The sequence below is a fragment of the Vulpes lagopus genome, chromosome 20 (assembly GCF_018345385.1).
Source record: "Vulpes lagopus strain Blue_001 chromosome 20, ASM1834538v1, whole genome shotgun sequence".
Taxonomy (NCBI): Eukaryota; Metazoa; Chordata; class Mammalia; order Carnivora; family Canidae; genus Vulpes; species Vulpes lagopus.
Genome location: NC_054843.1, coordinates 8,257,432 through 8,281,758, shown reverse-complemented (window position 1 = coordinate 8,281,758; position 24,327 = coordinate 8,257,432). Strand labels below are relative to the sequence as shown.

General features: G+C 48.3%; 1 protein-coding gene across 1 annotated transcript in view; it reads left to right on the top strand.

The window, feature by feature from the left end:
• The window catches only part of SIM2 (SIM bHLH transcription factor 2), a 54,511-nt gene that overhangs the window by 7,217 nt on the left and 22,967 nt on the right, over positions 1–24,327 (top strand). The window contains exons 2-7 of the mRNA XM_041734800.1: positions 2,535–2,617; positions 5,726–5,815; positions 13,008–13,116; positions 16,864–16,949; positions 19,632–19,831; positions 24,181–24,287. Of these exons, the coding sequence (XP_041590734.1) occupies positions 2,535–2,617; positions 5,726–5,815; positions 13,008–13,116; positions 16,864–16,949; positions 19,632–19,831; positions 24,181–24,287 (675 nt within the window). The remainder of the gene's footprint in view (positions 1–2,534; positions 2,618–5,725; positions 5,816–13,007; positions 13,117–16,863; positions 16,950–19,631; positions 19,832–24,180; positions 24,288–24,327) is intronic.

Genomic DNA, 24,327 nt, shown 5'->3' with positions numbered 1-24,327 from the left:
TTTTTTTTCTTGTTACCAACCTTACCGTATTTAGTCTCCACGTTCAACCTAAAGTAGATTTCTATGGGTGGAGTTGGAAAGGTCTCATCCACAGAGGTTTCTAATGTAAGAGCTGGCAGGACCATTGCCTGGGCTGAGATGGCATGGGGGCAAGGATACTTCAGGGAAACCTGTCACCCCTGCCACCTTGGGCTAGGTCTAGAGGGGGCATTCAGACCAAATACCTACCAGCAAAGCAGAGGAGTCAGGAAATTCTAGGGAAAATTGTAATGATTTAAGAGAACTGGCTTTTTTGAAGTATCAGGGTATTTGAATTATGTGAAAAATTGTTCTGTGTACCCAATGCATTTTGGCATGTAAGGCCAGAGCCTTCCACAAGGCTTTTGTGAGAGCTGGACAGGCAAGTCTGGTTTGGGTCTGTACGTTTAAGGTACAGAGTTCCCTAGGTCACCTGGCTGCGGACACTGCAAGAAGCCTAATCTGGGAGTTCAGTTTCCTACTGAGCCAGGCAAGGCTAGTGTGGTCCAAACCTGGGAGAGGACCAGGGAGCTGCGTAAAGGACAGTTACCAGGGAACATTTGTCCATTTTCAGAAATCAGGATTCTTGGGTCTTTATTAAATTCTTTTTTAACATTCAAGTCCCAAGGCTTTTAAATATTAATTCTTTCCATTTCTCATTGATGGAGTAAACATTGACCCCCACCAAGCCATCCTGTGTAGGTGGTGGGGGATGGGAAAGTCCTGCTAGTGAGAGCCCGAGGTGCCCTACTATGGTCACTATGGTCATCCTTGGGAGTGAAATTGGGCAGACAGTGATTTTCTGGGGTTAAGAAGACACCTCTGTTCGTATGGTCAAGGCTGAGGGACTGTGATCCTGTATGGGGGATCAGGATATGTGGAAATTAGCCACTTCCTTATGGGGGGACCAGAATAAGCCCCTAATTCCTATAGCCCAGGAGGAGAAATAAAAGGTCATCGCTTTTTTAGTCACTGAACAGAGTTTGCAGGGAGGATCCCCAAAGCCTCTGCGGAGGACCTGGGGCTCCCGAGGGGCTCTGGGGCTGGGTGGCTCCCTCATGCTTGGGTGGAGGCCTCCAGAAGGTGAGATGTCTGACCCCCTCGGGCACAGCGGGGGAGATCCTACGTGGTAACTTTCTAGGCCACCTGCTTGGAGTTTTGTAGTGCAGGGGAATGGTCCCCAAATTCGCTGTGTCTAGGTGAGGTTCCACACTCCCCGCATCCAGCTCTGGCTTCACAACCCGCTCTCCCAACTTGCAGTGGGGATCGACTGGGAGGAAAGGAGGAGGAAGGGAAGAGGACATACCTGGGGTGAGACCCACAGCTAACCCCTTAGGGGTCTTATCCAGGGGTGGATGGTGCACAAGTGGGCCTGGAGCCCAGAGCCACCTTCCCGCTGGAGGCAATGGGGTGCAGGCTGAGACAGCAGCCCCTGGCCTTTTCCACCTTGCTCCTGGGCAGTGGTGCTAACTGGACCATTGCTGGCCAGTCCTTATGGGAAGGACTCCAGGTAACCACTGGGGGCTCTCCCACCTGGCACTTAGTGCCAAGACCTCACCTGGGTTTCCTACTTTCTCCTGAATATGCAGAAGAAAGCCTGGGATTTCTGGGGTCACAGGAGAGGAGGTTTCGCTGGGCAGGGCCACCTTTCCCCAGGTGCACTTTCTGAAATACTCCTGACCTTCAGGGAGGTGGTGGGGAGAAGCAGGAAGTCGGGTGGGGGAGCAGTTAAGAACTGGGGAACCCTAATTCTTCCAGTTATCGTGGAGTACCTACGGGACTCCCACCGCCTTCTCCCCATCCCCACCACGCCTCGGGCAGCATTTGGAGCTTGTCCCCGGGGAAGCCCCCAGGTAAAGCCTTCCCAAGCTGGAGCACTAGGATCAGAAGAGGGAAGGCGCTCCCGAGGCCCCTGTGAGGACTGGGGAGTCTGAGGGATTAAACGTGGTTTAAAATTAAAAAAAAAAAATTTTTTTTTTTAAGGCAGGAAAAGCTGCCTCTGAAACGTTTAAGACTAAGGCTTTCCGTCTGGGCCTCTCCATCTTTAGGGAAACACATGGTCGCCGGCGACACAGCGAAGGGAGGCAGTGAGGGAAGGTCCATGGGGGAGTTTTTACAGGTCAAATCAATACCCCCGTTTGGCTTCGAGGATGGCCGATTTCAAAGCAGATTAGATTACTTTATGGCATTTCAAATGAAACGGCAATTTCAGAGCCGTGAGCACATGGGCGACCCACGGGAGCCTGGCGACGAGCTCCGTGCGCGCTGGGGGCGCTTGGACCCAAGGCCTTGGCGAGACTATCTCCTCTGGCCTTTTTTCTCTTTAATCCCGGGCAAAGGGGCGACGGCAAGGACACAGCCGGTGGCTGTGGAGCCCAGGAGGTGGCGGGTTGGGGCGCTGGGGATTCCGAGGGACCAGCCGGGGCGCACGGTGGGGAGGTGCTGCGCGCCCTCCGGGTGTGGGGGCCTCTCCAATCGCGCTGGCGTTTACTGATTTGCTTTACTCCTCGGTCCAGGTTTAGGAGACGCGTGGGGACAGCCGTGCCGCGCCGGGCCCCTGGACAGCGTCGCCAAGGAGCTGGGATCGCACTTGCTTCAGGTAAAGCCTCCTTAGCCTCCAGCCGCCTAAGGAGCGCTGACCTGCGCGCGGTTTGGGCTCCCTTCTGGCCCCGTCACCCCAGTCTCCAGGTGTCCCTACCCAAGAAGCCCGGGGGGGGGGGGGATCCAAAGGCCACCATCAGGCTGCAGAGGTCCCAAGGCCAGAGACAGCTCCTGGACCTCGAGGCAGTTGGCTACTGACTCCCCCTTCTCCCCACCCGCCCCCTTGTCCAGTGCATCCTCCTTGAAGACGGGGACTGGGGGTGGACTCAGCTCAGCCAGAGTAACCTCCAGGCAGCCCCACCTGGACCCCGCATCGCATCTCATCATTCCCAGCCCCAAGACTCACTAGCCGCAGGACTCGCTAACCAGTGAAATCTAGGCCTAGGGGCGCCGGTGGGCACGGGGTTCCTTCCAACCTAACTTCCCTTAGGGAACTTTTATGGAGCGTTTGCTCTGTGCCAGATGCTGTGCCAGGCGCTTGAGCCAAAGAAGGAACGATCGATCCATCGGGCGCTCTGAGCTGGAGTGTGGTAGTTCTAAAGCCCCTGACAATCCTATATGTTGGGGGGGGGGGTGCAATGAAAGGAAGACAGCATCTATAATAAAGTATTAACAGTTAGCATTTATTGAGAGTTTACTACTGTAGCATCCTGCATCATCACCCGCCCAGAGGAGGTTCTGTTTTGAACTTCGATTTTTCCGAAGGAGGAAATTGAGGCACAGAGAGGTTAAGCACATGCCTGAGGTCACACAGCAAGTGCTGGGGCCTGGTTCAACACAGTCCTTCAAGTCTTGAGTGCTCCAGATCACGACCTGGTGGGGCCTCGGGGTCACCTGGCTCGTGAAGGGAAGGAACCCTTGCTTGGGTTGTGGTCAGCCGCTTAGAGCCCTCAGCTCAGAGTCCTTTAGTCCAACCGGTAAACCGCTCCTGGCGGATTTGGCCCGCAGTGTCTGCGACTCTAGCCCGGTAAGCGTGCGCACGACCGGCCACTTCCAAGTCAGCGGCCGGCGCGAGGTGGGGACCTCAACGCCTCTTGTCTCAGAATCTTTCAAACGCCCTTTACAGAGCCTCATCAAGGATCCGATTCATTCCCCCCACCCGTCATTTGTCTCTGCCATCGAAAAATGCTTACCGAGAGCTGTTTTGCATTTCCTCCTTCTATTTTGTGTTTTCTTTAAAAGAAAAAAAAAGTTGGCGGCTGCTTGCAATGACTTGGGTCAGCGAGTCAGCCAAGAGCTCCGCATTTCGAAAAAAGCGGATCTTTTCGAAACCCCTTTCTCCGAATGCCCTAGTATGATTTTTTTTTAACTTTTATTTATTTATTTATTTATTTATTTATTTATTTATTTATTTATTTATTTAAATGCATGCTCTGGGGAAGAGAAGATCTCGGAGAATATTTAAAACCTGAAGCTTTTACAGCGTAAAGCAAACGATGTCATAGCCAGGCCGGGGAAATGGCGCTCTTGGAGTCCTTCCCGTGCCCTGCGATCACCCCTTTGCTCACTTGCAGCTCCGGGCGCAGCGGTCTTGTGCTTGTTTGATACTCCGACATATTATAAGTGACACTAACATCAGTGACAACTTCAGTCAAAACCAGGCGGGCACAGTCAACACGTCTAGGTTCCTCCCCCGTGCATTTCTTTAATTCAGGAATGCTGGGTGCTTGGGTGTGTTTACAGTTAATGTACATTCAAGCAAATTGGGTCATTTGCAGCTCTGAAGGCATACTCAACATTTTCCATTAAGGATATTATTTTTTTAGTTACTGCTGGCAACTTTCAGAATTTAGTTATGATGATTTTTTCTTTTTTTCTCGTATGGCTGACCGTCAGACACTGTTTCAATAAATGTATCCCTTTAATGATTTTGGAGTTAAGCAAGAGAGCAAAAAGTGCCGAAACGTTTATAATTTTAAAAACTGCCGTATAGCTTATATTTTGGAAACGGAATTTAGTTGGGAAAATATTTTGTAGCTGAGTTAGAAACAAGAAAGGAAGGCTTATAATCAAGATGTTGATTTCAACCTCAGCATAGGTTAGGGTGATGATAGTTTAGTTGGCAAAGGATTTTTACAGTAAAACTGTATTTGAGACAGCAGAATGTAAGGATATCTTTCAAGTTTCATTTCTACCACATTCTTTTTAGGCCCCCCTCCAAAGGGGGGTAAATTTAGAAAAACCGAAGGTAATCTGGTTTCAATTACATGCTGTAAAAATAGAATTTGTGGCCAGAAATTAATTTGGAATATTTTTTATGGGGGCAGCATTGTGGGTTGTATGGATCTTTCACCAACTTTATTGCTTTTCTTTGGTTCTGGATCTAAAATATGAATGGGTAAATAAAAATGCAGTTTCCTTTTTTAAAAATAATTTAGTCTTTTTATCCTTGCCACATATAAATACAATCATTACCTTTTTATTTGTCTTAATTAGCTCTTAAATTTTTACTTTATTTTTTTGAAGGCTAGCCAGCTTAGGCAGTATCATTTAGGTAGTTTTAATTTTTCAGAAATTGATCCTTTTTCTCCTTGAATTTTGCAAAGGTTATTTGATCTCTTGCAAATTCTAAGTAGTTAATTCTGTAGACATAGTCTGTTAAAATAACCGGGTATTTTATTTTCAGGGGAGTGGTAGTGTTCGGAATTTATTATTCAAATGGTACTTACGGGTAACTAGAAAATTGTGGCAAATAAAGCATATGTCCTAGCGGTATAAAGGACTGCCAATTATGACATAAAATGGTCTATATAGTGGTAGGTTTCCCCCTAAGAACCATAGAACTCCGGATTTGTGCTAAGTGCTAAAATAAACCCTAAACAATAAAGCTACTGCATTTAAACTGAGCATGTGAGGAGTTCTCAAGTGTTTTGCATGATTTTTGTGATGTGGATGTAAGATTGTTTTTAAAGTGCTTTAAAAGCGTTTGAGAGCCTGGCCCCGGGAATTAAGGCTTCGGTGTTGTAACCTGGAATCACTCTTATGGCCCTGGGCTCCGTTTTGCATTTAACAAATACGGACGGATGATAATATTTTATACATTCCTCCACTTCAGTGACAGTACAATTATCAGATTTCACTCTTACCCTGGCGCTCTCTTTTACAGACTTTGGATGGATTTGTTTTCGTGGTAGCGTCTGATGGCAAAATCATGTATATATCGGAAACAGCTTCTGTACATTTGGGCTTGTCGCAGGTAGGTGTTACCTATCTTTATTTACAACCAAAATATAACATTAAATGTTGGCAGATCTTGACAGTCTTACCCAGCTTATAAATGATTCTATTCAAGCTTCTGCCTTTGTGGATGAAATAATCCAAAATGGCAAAATCATCTTCTTAGGCCATCCCGCAGAGCTTTTCTTCATGTTACATTTCCTGGTTTTACTTTCTTTTTTTCCCTTTGGGATTAATGACCAGTATATCTTTGCAACAGTCAGCTTTGTTCTGAGATTCCATCTGATAGCCTGGACTCTGCTTCTACAGTAACACTCGGCCACTAACAAGAGCTTCACAAAGGGAGGTTTTTCCGTCTGCGCTTGCTGGGCTGCACGTGGTATTGTGAATTGCCATGAAAGCGAGAGGAAAACTGATGTTGAACATGGATTTTATGCAGACTGTGCTTTGGGGAGAGAGAAGGGGGGGGTAGATTTATGAGTGTTCACATGGAATTCAGGGTAATTTTTCCTGAGTTTTTCCAGTTCAGTGGTCGTTTCAGTAAAGCATTTTATATGCTTGTGATAGAAACTCATAAAACCCAGTTTACTACTGTTTTGCACAGCAAGGGCCTGTTTTCTCTAGAACATTTAAATATTACCGATTTTTCTGGAACTGTCCTCTAAAAGGGGGTTCATCCCGTAAAGGAGAAAGGTGCGCTCAGCTTTTATCTATTCCCGTGGTGCCCAGGGTTTGGGGGAGAATTCGGCTGCAGTCTGGGCTCCTCGGAATGGGGGAGGGGAGGAGTCTAACTGATTTTGGCTGTTCACGTTTCTGGTTTAACGAGCGTGGATCTAAAAGTCACATTTTTTTTTCATACATATAGGGACTAAATGTTTCTTTGCATTGTGAATTATCAGAGTGCTTTTTTTTTTTTTCACTATGACTGAAGACACGCTAGAATTAATTAAAGACAGGAAATGGGCTCCCAGGAGGCAGATGAATAATCCGTATTGCACCAGCCCCCTCTGTAGTTAAGCCAAAATAAAACGTGCCAATTAACGAGACTGGGGTGGTTTTTTTTTTTCTTTTTTTTCTTTTCACTAAAAAACAAAATTACCAATTTGGAAAACTGCATCTAGTGTATTCCTTTTCTTTTTCTGCCAATGCATTTTTTAAACTTGCCACTTGTTTACAACCTTCTCTTCCAATGTGTGAATGTCCTTATTCATGCCCAGGGGGTTTCTGTGCCCGGGATCCTTATGTAAAATCCTTTAAAGAGAAATTCATATTAAGATTATTTAGTGTTTCCTTTTCTCTTACTCTTCTCTTCCTTTATGAAACCAGGTCTCCGGGTTAAAATTTGCTAAGGCTTGGCTCTTACACTTTTATGGCTAATGGTATCAGTATATTTGTAGAATGGGAAATACTGTGGGAACATGAAATGTAGTATTTAGATATTTTCCAAGGTTGTTATTCTCTGAATTTCCACCTTGCCCTATTTAGAACTACCTAAGGCCCTTTCGTTGTAACCAGTCTGGTTTCTAGCCCTAATTCAATCTGTGGCCGAATGATTTTGAGCAGATTACTTAATTTTTCAGTTGTAATTTATCAGGCCTTTGCTTAGTCTTATAATAACATCACAAACAAGATAAAACATTTCACATCCTTTAAAAATGACTGAACAATGATAAAACAGATAAAGTCACTATTTTCAGATATTAAATTTGGATCTGAGCTCCCTAGTAGTCAAAGCAAAAAGGGAAATGCAGTTCGATGGTTTTCATTGTCTGGTAGGGCAGGCACTTAACCTCTCTGAGCCACCACTTAAATAAGAAAATACTGCCTGCTTTACCTCTCTTTCAGGATTGTGATAAGAAATCTATCAAAGTGCCCATTTTATGTGATTTATAAATCATAAGGAGCTACACAAAAGCCAAGTGTCACCAGAGTTTCATTAGACCTATACTTCAAGTAGCACAGTTGCTTCAAAGAGTGTCCTGTGGTGGGCACATAATAGGGTTGCTTAGTCCTGGCACATCCTAAGGCCCTGTGTACATTCTGGGACGTCCCCGTTCACTCAGGCATAAGCTTCTAGCATCCTACATCTCGCTCTCAATCATTTTTCTCTTTTTATGTGGGAAGTGAAATTGATTTATATGAGCACAGTAATCAAGAATGAACAAAATATTGTATAGGTGACAAATCTGCCTCCTGTTCAATGATGAGCTCTACAAAAGGAAACCTAAGCAGAACCCCAGTGAAAATTATATTTCCTTTTGGTCATTAATGCAGAAATCAAACTTGGTGTCACAATTTTGAAAGGAGAGGAAATTTATTTATTCATCAGAACTACAGAGAGAGAGAGGCAGAGACATAGGCAGAGGGAGAAGCAGGCTTCATGCGGGGAGCCTGATGCGGGATTCGATCCCAGGACCCTGGGATCACTCCGAGCCAAAGGCAGATGCTCAACCAACGAGCCACCCAGGTGCCCCTACACCATCATTTTTCAAGAATGTTGTAGAGATGCCTTTTATCTGTGAGAAGTGTCATTTTAAAAAAGATAAATCAAACTGTGTTGAACGACTGATTTTTTCCCCTCCTGATCTCTTGGCGGGACTGTCTCACCATCAGTCACCAGCTACGAAAACACTCGAATGCAGACACGAGCCCTCGTTAGTGTCTGGGGAGTGTTCCATGCTGAACTGTTTAAATAAGCAACAACAAACCTTCCCCTCAAATCTGCCTCCTGCTCACGATTAACTCTGTAGAAGGAAATCTAGGCAGAATCACAGTGTGTATTTTTTCCTGTCTTCTCTACTTAAATAGTAAAATGAAGTATTGAATAGGATGTCAAATACCCACGTTCTCCTTTAAAAAAATTTTTTTTGGATCTTTTGGATTATTCCAAAAGATAGGCAAGTATGTCAGGCAAGTATGTCAAACATGAAAACTTTATTAAAACAGGCTTAAGGATCTTTTTTTAATCCTCAGAGATGAAAGTGTTAAGAAAATTCCGTCCAGTAGGCCGAGGAACCCTTTAAACAGATTTTCTGATGAATAACGAGAGTACTAATAGCTTATATTTACATAGCGTCCTTCTGTGTTCCAAGAACTTTCAATTACTCTCAATGACATTATCTCATTAAGTAACAACATCTTTCACATTAATTCAGGGTTAAACTCTATGGTAGCAGCTCCTGGGGAACCCAAGCTCTTAGGCTGTCATAACTTTGTGACAATTCACAGCAAAGTGGTGTTTTTCTAAAAAAAAAACCAAAACAACAACAACAAAAAACCCCTGCACTATCTAAATAAGTATCTGAATGATCTACTTGTGAGTATAAAAATGATTCTTTATGTGTTAGAAGCCCATCCTAATTCAAAGCTTTTTATTGAACTTTTTAAAAACAAGTATTGGAGTAAGGAGTCGGGCAGAGTTTATTATTTTTGCTTTTAAATTAGTAAACATGGTGATCCTTGCGACATGTCAGACTTGACACGGTCCGAACCAAGGAGTGATGGAGACAACCACAAAATGCAAGTTACCTCCTCAGCCCACGGTCTGAGTGTTGGGAAACAGAGTCAGGCGTCAGGCTTGAAAATTCTACTTGGTGTGTGCGCACACAAATGATACATAATAATTCAGGTAGTCAAATTTATATCTATTTGGAAGAAGTAGAGTTGGGGAAGCACTCTTTATCCACACAAGTTTATTAGATGGTCAGTTCCGTGGTTTTTTGGTTAATGTAATTAACTTATTTATATTGGAAGGAGGAAAAAAACCCTGTATACCTGCTGTGTATTTCCTCTGACTCTTTATTAAAGTATCCCAGTGGTTTACATTTCTTCACTAAAGTCGAATATGCTATGTAGCATCTCAGTAACTAATATAAATTTGCAAATAACTATAGAAATAGTGTGTGAAATAGCCATTTGTGAGACATATAAAGGAAAAATGTAATATTTGAGATTGCTGCCGGAACCTCAACCGTAAAAATAGCCATGGCATTGTTTGGGGCCATAAGACCTAATCCTTTCACTTTTGAAATAAAGAGAAAGGACAGCGTTTTATGTTTGTTGACATAACTTGAACCCTGAAACCCAAATCTTTTTTTTTTTAATGCTTAATTTACCATAGTCAGCAAAACACCCAAAGCAGAGTAATGTGTGTTTCCAGAGTACTGGGTGACTTTCCCCTTCTGACCCAGAATATATCCATTTAGTGCTGTATTTATCATACGTAGTTTTCTTGGCAGGAAGGAAAGCTATTCAGCAAAACATAAAAACGCTCTTAGTAGGAAAGCAATTCATTTTGTAGTTAGCAGGGTTTTACAAATACTAAAATATCACATTGAGGGTCTGTTTTAATAAGGTTGATGTATGAGACCTGGGAAGTTTTATGGCGACAACCATAATTTTTTTTTTTTTTTTTTGTGAGGTAGTCACATTTCTTTCAGCCACTCAAAAGCACGAATAGATATGTAAATACAGGAAACACCATGTCAAGCATAATTTTGAGTCAAGGTCAGCACTGTTTTATCATTCCAAAATTTGTTCTTTAAAAACATTTCCGTTATTTGAAGACCATTTTACTTCCCGGACAGCCTTGGAGTTTATAATTGAATCAAGGATTCAGAAAATCAAGCCTCTTAATTCATGGACCCTCTCTCTTCTCGTACTCCAAACGCATGTGGCAAGAATGGGGTCTTTGAAGACAGATGAAGCTACTTTGGGATTAAAACACAAATCAGATCCCTGTAAGGACAGATGCGAGTCGTTTTGCAAGTATATAAATATACTTTCTCTAAGAAGAAGACACTTTTTTCTGATGAAGAACTGAGAGCAAACCTAAATGCTCGTTTTTTCCCCTAAAACCATGAGTAAGGGAGAAATGATAGGCCAACACATAAAAAATTCAATCTTGTGACTTTTTCATTTTAAAAATAAATCATTAAAAAAATAAAAATAAATCATTGAGGGACGCCTGGGTTGCTCAGTCGTTGAGCCTCTGCCTTCGGCTCAGGTCATCATCCCAGGGTCCTGGGATCGAGTCCCATATTGGGCTCCCTGCAGGGAGCTTGCTTCTCCCTCTGCCTGTGTCTCTGCCTCTCCCTCTGTGTCTTTTTGGAATAACTAAATAAAATATCTTTAAAAAATAAAAATAAACCATTGAAATTGTGAATCGATTGAAAACAAAAACCAGCCAGCTCTGTTACTGATTAGCCAATCCCTTTCACAAGGGAGGTTCACAAAGAACCTCCATCATTGTCCCCAGGGAAGGCGAGATGGTCCTGTCCTGAATGGCTGACTTAACTGGTTTAAGTCCATTGGTTGCTGATTTTTGGGAAATTTTTTAAGGATAAATAGAAATGATTTGAAAGAAGAACATTTAGTTCTTAATCCTCATTGTTTTTTAATCAACTCTCATAATAACTGTGGTTGTAGGCAAATCCCCTTTAGGGCCATTAGTGCAAGTGCCAGGTTTGGGAGGTGAGTGTCCAGTGGGGAGGTGGGGAGGCTCTCTGTAACAGGATTCTCTCCCTTCCTCCGTTGGCATAATATTGGAAAGAAACATTCCATGAATCATGCAGAAAACAGGACTATGAACGCCGTTTTAGGGACAAGATTAGTTAGTGGGCCAGAAACATAGTTGGTTCTGAATAAAATGGTAACTCATACGTCTTAACAAATTGGAAGAACTGGCCAGAGGACTGGGGTAAATTACTTGGTCCCAAGTAAAGAGCCGATGGCCTGGATGCTAATTTGGACCGGTGGCTCCCAGGAGACCTTGTCCATTAAATTGCCTGGCTGCGGTTGCCCTGCTGCGTGAGGTGGCACGGTCCACGCTGCCCCTTTGCACAAGATCGTGTTATCTCTGCTCTGATTGAGACCAGTGACAAACACGTAGCATGACACACTTAAAAATAACGAGGGGGTGGTTACGGACAAGGCACTCACAAGCCTGCCTTTGCTCTTTTAGCTGGCCCTCCCGCCGTGGGGCAGAGCAGAGCAAGTTCGTCAGGCCTGCCCACGGTTCTGTGCTGCTCTCGCATGCTTTGTTTCTTCCACACTCTGGGCTTCGGGGCTCCTCCTGGCTGTGATGGAAGAGCCCTCACTGCCCTGGGCTTCTGATCAATCCCGGGTGCACTGATTCACTGTTCTCATCCGCACTCTTGGGTCTCTAAAATAGGATCCACTCACTGCTACTCAGAAGGCCCTTTCTGACAGTCATAGTCTCTGGAACATTCTGTGGCACTGCCCATCTTTGGATGGGTAAGGGTGTCCAGGTCTTGAGACTCTCTAACTTCCCCTCTCCCCGCACTTATGTTTGGGAGAACAATAGAAGAGTTCTCCAGTTCAGGCATCAAATCACCAGGGACCTCGGTGGAAAGGTCCCAAAGCTGGAGTTTTCCTAGAGACTCCCGTCCCTGCAAAGCAGGGTCCTGTCCAACATGCACGTGACCTCCAGGCCTGCCATCGCGTCCTCTGCAGGGTGTGCCTGGAAGTAGGTGGTGTCCAGGCACTGGGGTAGCAAGCCCCAGAAATAACCACCCTGTCATGTGGCTATCTGGAGTGGGCCCAGACTTTCCTGCAGGTCACCCGTGGGCCGGAGCCACTGGGTCACCCAGTCATCCCAGATTCAGAAGGTTAGGGACACGTTTCTGGCAACGTGTGAGAGGCCTGGCGGTGCCTGAGGGGCACAGCAGCTCAGCACTGAAGGAGAGAGGGCCTTTGTCGGCCGCTGAGCCCTCCTCAGGTGCAGTGGAGCCCCCGTGGCTCCCACCTGCTCAGCCTCTGAGAGGACGTGGCTCTCGCAGTGACCGTGGTCTGGCCAGGTGTCCCGGCCTGGCCCGTCTCCTCAGGCAGCATGGGAGTGAGGTGGAGGGCAAGGCCCTGGCTCCAGTCTGTTGTGAGCTGCCTCCTGTATAAAGGCTACTGCCCAGGGCCACCAGGTCACCCCCCTCCATGGTCCACCTTTTCCTCCTTCACGGCCCAGTTCCTCCTGCTTAGGCCTCTCTTGGCTTTGGGCCCCAGTCCCCACGTGGGAGACGGTTCAGGGCGCTGCTTGAGAGAAGACACGTGTCTCTGCATGTGGAGAAGGTGTGTGCGAGCTGAGGTCGAAGCCCTGTCCCCGGCAGTGCATACCTCCTGTACACCTGCCCCTCCTTGACCCCCCTCCCCGGGCAACCCCGAGAGGACTTCTGACCCTCCCCTTCCCTCTGCGGCAGGTGGAGCTCACGGGCAACAGCATTTATGAGTACATCCATCCTTCCGACCACGACGAGATGACAGCGGTCCTCGCGGCCCACCAGCCTCTTCACCATCACCTGCTCCAAGGTATTTCCTCCAGATGAAAAGAAACCAGAATGAAAACCAGACGAAGCTCTTCGAGGTGACCTGAGGGTCTCGCTTCCCACGCTGCCAAGGGGAAGCGTGACTGGGGCTGCCCAGCTGGGCCTCTCCAGCAAACACACGGCGTGGGGATTTGCTTTGATGCCTCTGGCCTTTGAAGCGACACTCTTGATCCCATTTCTCGTGCCAGAGACCATGACAGGCACTGGTAGGAGGTAAAATGAAGTGGTCGAAGGGTTCGACCCTAACGCACCTTTGGGACACAGGTCTAGACCTGGGCTTCTTAACCAGAGGGCCCCCCAGAGAACTCAGGGGGTCTGTGAAACTACGTGGGGAGAGTTACATCTTTATCTACCAGGTTGGCATTCCCTTTGCTTCTAGATTATGGACAGTATTGCTCCTCACTCCCACTGGCACCCGTGGCTTTGCCAACAATGGGAATCCCACCCACTTTCATTTCACTTTACAGTTCTCGCAGATATTTAAACTTAGCCCTCATGCGCATTGCTGCCTCGAAATTTCTGGAGTTATGAGGCCCGCTACTGGATCGTGTTCTTTATTTTTATTTATTTATTTTTAATTTTTTTTAATTTTTATTTATTTATGATAGTCACAGAGAGAGAGAGAGAGAGAGAGAGAGAGAGAGAGAGAGAGAGGCAGAGACACAGGCAGAGGGAGAAGCAGGCTCCATGCACCGGGAGCCCGATGTGGGATTCGATCCCGGGTCTCCAGGATCGCGCCCTGGGCCAAAGGCAGGCGCCAAACCACTGCGCCACCCAGGGATCCCTGGATCGTGTTCTTTAATGCGTGGATAAAGCAGCACATTTATAACCACATCACCACTTGTTTTCCTATTAGGGTAACTGTTTTCACTACAAGTTGGTTCCACTTGTGATCTCATGTATTTTATCTTCTGCACTTAAATACGTTTTTCCGGGTAGGAATCTGTGGGGCTTGTGCCATGGCACCATGAATCAGTTAAGAAGCCCTGGTCTAGACGGAGGCAGGTCCACCTCACTGGCCTATCTCTATGTGGGGGACACGATCTTCCATCTGACAGTACCATTACTACACATGCATGGACTGGGGTCTTCCTGTCGTAAGTGTAGGGCCATAATGTGGTGTGACATTCGGTGGAGGATGTGAAGCACATCGTTACACAGATGAGTCACTCCCTAAGTTATACTTGCAGTGCATGCTAGGAAGACACAGAAGAACTCGTTCTGGGGCCCTGGCTCTATAACTCCCTCTGACAGATCAAAGAGACCAACTGGCATGTTGATCAATGGGTCTCTTCTCTGCTGTGAACTCTGGGATCCCAACGTGGCCCCAGTTCCCCATAGAACAAAATGCAAAGGAAGAGACACCAAACATGGTAGACTGGGGTAGCCCGCTGGAGAAAAACTGGGGTTCCACTCTTACTGCCTCCTCCTGAGAAGGGCCGTTCTCAGGCTAGAAGGAGAGACCGCAGAAGAGCACACTGTTTTGTTTTATTTTATTTTTATTTTTAAAGATTTTATTTATTTATTCATGAGAGACACAGAGAGAGAGGGAGGCAGAAACACAGGCAGAGGGAGAAGCAGGCTCCATGCAGGGAACCCGACGTGGGACTCGATCCGGGTCTCCAGGATCATGCCCTGGGCTGAAGGCAGCGCTAAGCCGCTGTGCCACCCAGGGATCCCCGAGCACACTGTTTTAAAACCACCCACGGGAACAGCTCGGTGGCCTTCTTAGCCCCAGACATAGTCACCATGAGTCTCACTCTTCCTTACCAGCGAGAGAGACCTGCTAAGCTAGTTTCTGATGAGATGCAGGCTTCCTTGCAGCTATGGTCTGTTGACTCATTTTTTAAAAAGATTTTATTTACCTATTTGAGAGAGTGTGTGTGTGTGAGGGAGAGAGAGCACGAGCAGAGGGTGGTGCAGAGGGAGAAGCAGACTCCCCGCTGAGCAGGGAGCCCAATGCAAGGCTCCCAGGACCCTGAGAGCATGCATGACCTGAGCCCAAGGCAGACGCTTAACCGACTGAGCCACCCAGGTGCCCTGCTATGGTCTGTAACTCTTAAGTCCTTGTAAACGGTCTGGCCACATCCATGCACACAGATAAGCTCTGAAGAAGTAATTTCTAGCAAAATGAGGGCTGGGAAGGGGGGCGGATAGTGCACCTGAATCTCATTCTTTCACTGTGGGGTTGTTTAAAGCTGGAAAAGGCAGCAGGAGTCTTAGAGAACTCCTAAGAACGTTGTGTTGTTATTGTTCTAGTAAGTTCCACAGTGTGTTGGTTACACAGAAATGGGCTTTCTCTCATGAGCTCTGGTTTCACGTTACCCTTCCATGTCATAGCTTTAAATTAAGTGTTTAGAGAATCACAGCAAATGAGTCTTGGGAATATCATGAGACCCTTCCAATCCCAGGTCCCGTAGGGTTCATGTCTGAGGTGTAGCAACCACACAAGAGAAGCAGGAGAGGGGGGTTACCCACGGATTCGTTTCACCTGGGTGCGTAAGGTCTGAGGTTCACGGGGCCCTGGGACTGCTCCTCAGCTTCTCATCCACAGAGGTGGTTTTCCGCATCTGAACTCGTCCTGCTGTTTCATTCATGGTGTTTGTGTTGTTGGTTTTCTCCAAAACTGGATGGTTAACTACCGGGTGCAGTTGTTTAGACCTGAGCGTCCACACCTCAGTGTGTGGCTGGAAATGATGCAGACAGGCAGCCGGGAAGCTTATGCCTCACAGACTCTGGGGTGGCTGCAGAGGAATTCTGGGTAAATGTGACTGACTGCCCCTCCAAGAGTGGGCTGGGGGAGGAGCCTTACAGGCAATTTTTCTCCCCCTGGGTTACTGCTAATGGTAACCTTTCTTTAAAAATTAATTTATTAACTGCGACCAAATAGCTGTTTATTAGGAGTGGAGCGCCCTCACCCTTACCCAGGGGCATGGGCACATCATTCCAGAGAACTGGCATCTGCTCACTGAAGCACAGGGTGTTTCCTTAGGGGACTTGCTTGCATTTGCAATAGGGAGGTCAGAGATTGGTGGGTAAGGCCTTTGGGAAATATTAAATGGGGAGGGTCAGAGCAGTCGAGAAAGGAGGGGTGGTTGGAGCGAGGCTACCTATGAGGGCAAAGCTATGATCTGACCAAGTGAGTGGGTCTATTGGGTTCTCTTCCCCATTCCATGGTAGTCTCAGGCAGTATCAGTGCCCACAGGCACAGCTGGCAGGAGGTACCCTGGGGCTGCCTCCCTCTGCTGGGGAAAGGGCTGTACCCTTGAACCCTGACTCAGTATCCTCTACCCTGAGGGAAGTCAGATGCTTCTGGGCCTTCCTGGCCAACTCAGACACCCACCCCAGGGCTGGCCAAGGCAATTCTTCTGGTGTCAGGCCTCTCTGTGCCTGCCCGGAGGGGACCACGGGCATGTTGAGCGAGATCAGGGCCCCTGCACTCACAGTCCTCATGTTGGCTCCAGGTTGGTGTCTCATGAGTTCTCTCTATGGCCATGTTCCCGGCTGCCTTCCTCTGGAGCATGTGGAAGCCACGCCAGGACTGGGCCAGTGTTTCCACCCGGCCTAGGTCCCAGCCACAGGCAGAAACTCTCTGGGTCAGGGTCTGGGCATTCTGGGATGAGGCCTCTGGCTGACTGACCTGGTCCTGGGGGTTGCTTGATATTGTGGGTCAGGATCGGGGGAAGCATCATGGGACAGTTGGCCAATCTAACCTCACTCCTGCTTTCAGAGTATGAGATCGAGAGGTCGTTCTTTCTGCGGATGAAGTGCGTCCTGGCAAAAAGAAATGCAGGCCTGACGTGCAGCGGCTACAAGGTAGGAGGAGCCTCGTGGGGGGCGGGGGAGGGAGGAAGGAGGCAGCGGTGGGTCTTCACTGTTTTATATTTTGCTTCCTATCCAAGAGCATCTGCAGACACCAAGCACAGGGACCCAAACGTTTCACAATGTCTGCTGTAGAACTTTCTAGCGAGGCTGCTCACAGCTGCTCCTGCAGCAGGTATGAGAGCCGGTCTCTTACAAGGATATTGCAAGAAGACTGGATTTCATCAGACGAGATCAGGAACACATGTGGCCAAGAGTAGAATTTTCCTTTGGTACCTGCCCCGAGAGTTTACCGGGAATCCACATCATGGGGTTCGCAGGGAGCACAGCGAGCACAGAAATGTCGCTTTTTCCCTCCAATGTTTGGCCAAATCCAGTGATGATGGCTACAATGTGCTCAACTAATGATAGAACCCATTCGGAAGGCAAAGAGCTTCCAGCAGCAGCATCTCATCTGGTTAATTTATTTTGTTATTTTTTAAAGATTTTATTTACTTATTCATGAGAGACACACAGAGAGACAGGGACACAGGCAGAGGGAGAAGCAGGCTCCCTGCGGGGAACCTGATGCAGGACTCGATCCCAGGACCTCAGGATCACAACCTGAGCCAAAGGCAAATAAATGCTCAACCAGTGAGCCACCCAGGCGTCCCCGATCTAGTTAATAATTGTCATAGCCGCCCTCTGAGGGGAGTATTATTGCCCCATTTTATGATTACTGGGGACGCAAGCAGAGAAGGGAGATGACCAGCAGACCCACAGGCTAAGGGGCAGAGCTCCTCCTGGCTGCATTTCTCTGCTGGACGTGGCCCCCTGCTTGGCTAGCTCCGGAGTCCAGGAGCAGATCCCCAGAAGGGCCCACAGCAGGGCAGCGTGGTGCCTCAGCGCCAGAGTCAGCCACTCCCAGAAGGAAGGGCAGGTGGGGGGAATCTGTGCTGAGCATCCCCCCTTCCCCGCTTCTGCTTCCTCTCTGGAATCTGAAGTTACCGTTTCTCCCACCTCAGAGGAGAGGGGTCATGAGCCCATCACTCTGGAGCTGGAGGGGATGGGGCCCTCGTGCAGGAGTATTTGCATGTTAGGAAAGGAGGGAAGGTGGGGTCAAGAGAGGGGGACAGTTTTGTGCCTCTGTACCTTTGTCCTCTCTAGGATGCTCCTCCTTAACTCCTCCACCCCAGGGGCTGCCCCCCCTTCAGCCTCTCCTCAGCCTCCTCCTTTGAACCCCAGGCTGAGCTCTTTCCTTTAAGTTTACCTCAATCTGGTTTTTTGTTTTTGTTTTTGTTTTTTAGATTTTATTTGTTTGTTTAGAGAGGTGGGGAGAGGGGCAGGGGGAGAAAGGGAATCTCCAGCAGACTCCCCCTGCGTGTGGAGCCCTACACAGGACTGGATCCCACAACTCTGAGATCACAACCTGAGCCAAAACCAAGAGTAGGTCCCTCAATTGACCGAGCCACCCCAGGTGCCCTGACCTCACTGTTTTATAGTTTGGGGATACGTTTCTTATTTGTTGACCCAGACTCTATGCCTGTTTTGACCAAGGGTGAGGAACCGTCAGCACTGCCTTGTACCCAACAGACTTGGGTCTTGAGTTATTTCTGCCACTTATTAACTGTCTAATCATAAGCAAATACATCACCCACCTTGTCCTCAGTTTTCTCATCAGTAAGATGGGACAATAGACCCGGCGGATTTTCAGGTCTGTTGCAGCTCTAAAGACAATGTGTTCAGGAGTCGTGCCGGAAGGTTTTTGAAAAGAGAACTGGGGATTTTGACTGCGCATCGCTGCTGTCACGTGATGATGGCGACCCTTTGGAGATTTTATTGACACTAACTTATACAAATGCTGCCAATCCTGGGACATTTGGGACACTATATGTTCTCTCCTGCGTGGGTTTTGGCTGTCTCAGGGGTTTCTATATAGCCACTCTGGCTTCTCGCTTATTACAAGGGGATAAAATCTTGAGTTACAAATAGAGCCAACAAAACAAAATAAAAATACATGAAAAGGCAGCCTCTTTTGATTCTCCTGGAGGAATTCTTAATTTCCCGGAATGGCATAGCTGGTCAAGTGACATAAACCTCACATTAACAGACGTCAAATCCTGGGGGGCTGGGAGTCGAAGAGCATCATGGAACCAATGGTTACTTTCCCGTGGTGCTTCGCTTGTGCCATCTGATAGTGACTTGGTGGGACGCCCAGGTGGCTCAGTGGTTGAGCGTCTGCCTTTGGCTCAGGGCGTGACCCCGGGGTCCTGGGATCGAGTCCCGCATCAGGCTCCCTGCGTGGAGCCTGCTTCTCCCTCTGCCTGTGTCTCTGCCTCTCTCTGTGTGTCTCTCATGAATAAATAAATTAAAAAAAATAATAGTGACTTGGTGATGAGCTAATTATACATCAATCCATTAGGTGTTAGAGCCTTAACCGGTAGGGTTACTTGAGCAGAGCCAACTGGGTGAGGCAACCCTTACGTTGTAGCGTGATCTTGTTTCCTAAGAAAGAAGCCTCGTTCCTTCCGAGCAGTGAATCGGGCGTCTGTCAGCTGGTCAGGCCGCAGCTCAGGGGAGGCCGGGCTGGGGATAGTCCAGCCCGCTCGAGAAGGCCAGCAGGCCCAGAGCCAGGGGTCGTGGGTGCCACGGTGGCCCTGGGGCTGCCGGCGGCTCACCCCCCCTCTGCTCTCCCAGGTCATCCACTGCAGCGGCTACCTGAAGATTAGGCAATATATGCTGGACATGTCCCTGTACGACTCGTGCTACCAGATTGTGGGGCTGGTGGCTGTGGGCCAGTCGCTGCCGCCCAGTGCCATCACAGAAATCAAGCTGCACAGTAACATGTTCATGTTCAGGGCCAGCCTCGACCTGAAGCTGATATTCCTGGATTCCAGGTGAGTTGGGCACCTGCTGCTCCTACGGATGGTGGCAACGGGCCTGAAAGCTACACAGTGGAGACAAAATGTGGCGAGGGATAAGTCACAGAATGCGAGTTAGAAAGGGATTCAGTGGACCAGATCATGAATTGCAAGGATTGTCACCGGCTTTAGGACTCGGGAGTGACCAGCTTCTCCAGGGACTTGCTTTATATTATTTACTTCTATCTCCAACATCTCACTGGAGTGGGAGCCGGTAATACATGTCGTGGACACAAGTTAGCCTTTTCTGAAGCCCCACGAGGTCGGGACTCTGTCTTGTATCTCCGTCACGTAGGTGGGACCATGAAAATTTTAAAATCGGAGTAGTGTGGGTTGGGGGGGGGCTGTCGACGCAGGCTGGTGGGAGGCCATCGGAGCCACCAGGGCTGAGGCTGCGAGCAGACAGGTGGCCTTCCCGGGGGAAAGCTGGGACCACGAGCTCGAAAGGTGCCCCGTCGGGGCCCGGGCTGGGAGGGCACCCCCTGACCTGGCTGGAAGGGAGGGCGAAGACACAGCGGCCCCTGAACCGTCTCTCTCAACTGTCCTTTCCCCTCACACTTGGGGATGCCTGCCAGTCAGAGGGAATGAGGCAGCAGCACTGACTGGTTGTGTCACTAGGCCTGTTGCAGGCCCAAGCCCGCCGCACAGGGGCGGTGTGTGCTGGAGCAGCCGGGCCTCCCCAGGGCTTCTGGGGCTTCTGTGGGCTTCCATTCTCTCATCTGTTTAAAAAAAAAAAAAAAAGTGAACCCCGTCCTGCCCACTCGGCTCCCCACAGGCTGTTAGGGAAGATGAAATTTGATAATAGACATTAAGCATTTGTAAAAGTAAAAAAGCCTGATATACCTCCAAGGTGAGCCACTTGCCTGTTAGCCCCTTGGAGTCCCCAGCTATATGGGAGGAATAAATGTTCAGAGACCCCGAGCTTTCTGGGAAAAAGGAGATCTCATTCTCTCTCTCTCTCTTTCTCTCTCTCTCTCTCTCTCTCTCTCTATATATATATATATACACACACACACACACACATATATAGGTATGTGTGTGTGTATATATATTTACATAAAAAAGAAATATGTAAATATAAATATATATAATTTTGCTAAGATTTATATTTTTCCCCAACATTTTTTATTGTGGTAAAATACACATGACATAAAATTGGTCATTTTAACCCATTATGGGGGGAAAAAAAACGTATCTCGTCAAGGGCAAGAGGCATAGACACGAATTAGCCTAGTTCATCGTTAGCACACCTCCGAGCCTCAGAACCACTCGAAGGCAGAGAAATGACAGAGGTTGCTGTTGTAGCCCAGGAACTCCAAGCGAAGAGTACACATAACTCTTTGGGGCAAGGAGACCAGGACCTTTGGGCTGGTCCGACGCTGACAAGTGCTGTTTGCCTGCAGCAGAGACGGGCACCTGCCAGGAGAGGGGCCCGGCTGGGTGGGCCGCCTGGGGGTGACGGAAGTGACAGCCAGGCGGTGGGAAGGCGTTCTTTCTGGATTCAGGAGCCACTTCTAAAAGCTGAACTGAAAGGAATTCCAGCTGCGCAAATTCATTATTTTAGACACTTGGGAGGATACGACTGGGGTCTCCCGTGTTATGTCTGTCTCCTAGTTTTCTTTTGACGACTCAAGGAGAATTCGCCTCTGAGACTCAGTGAATTCTCTAGAAGAGGAAAGAGGGAGATGTCCCCGGAGAAGAGATCTCAGGTCTTCTCACATCACTCGATGCACACAGCTTTGAAACGCGAAGGACAAACCAAGGGCTTTGCAGAAGAGGACATCCGAGGTTAGCTTACAGGCCAGACTGTGTCTGGAGGGAGCCCCAGGCAGGGGCTTTCGAGAACACCAGCTTTCCTCCACTTCTGGGTGAGGGTCATACCCAGGGCTGCACCCCTGAGGTGAGTAGGAAAGAAAGACAGTGATCTTGAGAAGAGCCCGGGCTCTGCAGAAGTCCCCTGTGTTCTATCAGCTAAGTGCCAGAGGCTTCTAGCAAAGCTTCAGAACTCCAGTCATCTAGGAGATGCTTCGAATGAGCTGGAGAATTCTTCACTCTCGCTCTGGTCTCTAGTCTGCTGCAGCTCCGTCTTTGATAGGCCTCTGGGCTGGGGGACAGGGGGCTGACCCAGGACCCAGAGGTCGGCGGAATGGCCCGGCGGGGTGGGAGATGTCGGCTCCCACATCCAAACCCCAGAAGCCACAGTGAGGGGTTGGCTTGAAGCCCAGCAGCCATAGAGTCACAGGGGCCTGGGGGGTGGACCTGGGGGGGGTGGCCGCTTGGCCCCCCACCCCGTGTAATCCCAGACACAACTGAACTCAGCATAACCTGAAATTTGGTTCATCGGGGTTTTGTGGTATTTCACTTTGAAACTGTAGCTGGTGCTTTTGCTAAGGATGGGTGAACCCAGCCATGTTTGGGGTTTGGCAAATCCCTCTGACAGGTCTTCAGACACTGGAGGTTTGGAAAAAACCAGGAGGGCTTGCTGCCAGACCCTTCTCTTTCCCTTTAATTTTTAAAACCAGCGTGTACTTTGATGAGAAACTTAATACATGTGTTTCTGATTCATTTACACGTTCGGGGCCGTTGTTCTGTAACTCTACTTCCAAAGGGTCTGGGAAGCCTCTTTCATCCCCACACCGTAGAGATGCCTGGTTTTCTTTGGGGGGGAGAAGCCAGATCTCAGCTTTCCTGCCACACAGTTAGACTCTAATGGGGTCTGAAGTTCTAGGTGGCCTTTAGACAAGTCCCCCGAGCCCTGAGAGGCTGTGGCAAGTTCCCTCTCCACCTACCTCCAGCCTCATCTCCTTCCCGCCCCGGAGGAACACCATGGAAATGTGTACACCAAATAGTGAGCGATTCCAGGGAAATATGAAGCTCTCGGAGATTTATGACCCGAAGCCGGCACAGAACTCAACAGAAAGGGGAGCGGGTTACGGAATGAAATGAGGTCAAGTTTCCCCGTTTAATTTACAGCCAACATTTCGAAATCAAGCCAACAGGACCCCCAGTCCCGGCCGTCCTCAGACCCTAGCTCTGCTCCCCGCTCCAGGACTGACTTCTCACCAGGGCCTCCCTTCCTTTGCAATACCTTCTTGTCCTCTCTCAACTGTTCTTGAATATCTGTCACCAAGACGTTTCGGCCACCTCCTCCAAGGGCACCGCTCCCCACTCAGTTGCCCAAGGCCTTGGGATATGACACCATTGCCACATGCCATTTTCAACTCTGGATGGAGTGATCCAAACGCCAGTGATGATGTGGTCTTGGACCTTGAGAGCCACTTTTCTTCAAAGAGCTGACGTGGGAATTCAACATTCCTGGGACTCGATGAGAACAGAGAGGTGGTAATGGCAGGAAAGCACCGGGAACATGCTGCCCTTTCGCCAGCAGATGTACCTTGTTTTCGGGTGTTGATATACTATCTTCTGGGGCCTGCACAAGAGTCCCCCGCTGATGTGAGGCTTGCATGTCTCCAGCTAGTCTGTGAATGCCACCGTCCAACCAGAGCATCCTGAGACCACTGTGCCAGTCAGCCGTGTCCCGTGTGGGGTGTACTGGCCCGCACACACAGTAGCTGGGATGTGGACACCACCCAGGTGGCCAGAAAAAAAGTGATATCTCCATAGAATAGACTATTACCCAGACATAAAAATGAATGACATCCTGTCACACGCTACAACATGGGCCAATCTTGAAAACATGATGCCAGGTGAAAGAAGCCAGACACAAAAGGATATAGACCAAATCATTTCACTCCTACGAGATATCTAGAATAAAGAGATCATAGAGATAGAAGCTGGGGGCGGGGGGGGCATGGGGAGCTCTGGAGATGGAAGTGAGCTGGTCACACAACATTGTGGATGTAGTCATTGCCACTAAATGTAGACTTAAAAATGGTTAAAATGGCAAAAGTTTCTGTTATGCACATTTTACCACAATAATAAAAAAAAAAGGTTCCCACCGGACTGTCACCCAAAAGCCCCCTGGAGAGTGGTTCTTTCTCCCAATAGCAGCATCAAAGTGCACTCGTAAGCGCCCCCACATAAGCTTCACCCAGAAAAAGGAAAGCATTTTAAGCCATCCCAAAGGCTCTTCTCACCAGTCGTTTCAGAAGAACATTCCCGCTCATGAATAGTGCTACATCCTGTACTGGGCTAGAGTTCAAAGACTCTCTTCTTGTAAAAAAGATCATTCTCCCTTTCCAAAACCAACATCACCCCCCACCCTGAGCCTTTTAGCACTTGATTAGTTGGCAAAACCAATATTAGTTTAAATGAAAGGCAATCTGCAGAGCAGTGTAACACACCGAGCCACTGTCCGCCCCCAGGGTGACCGAGCTGACCGGGTATGAGCCGCAGGACCTGATCGAGAAGACCCTCTACCATCACGTGCACGGCTGCGATGTGTTCCACCTCCGCTACGCGCACCACCTCCGTGAGTACCCCTCACCTGCTCACCTGCGCCGGGCTGTGGT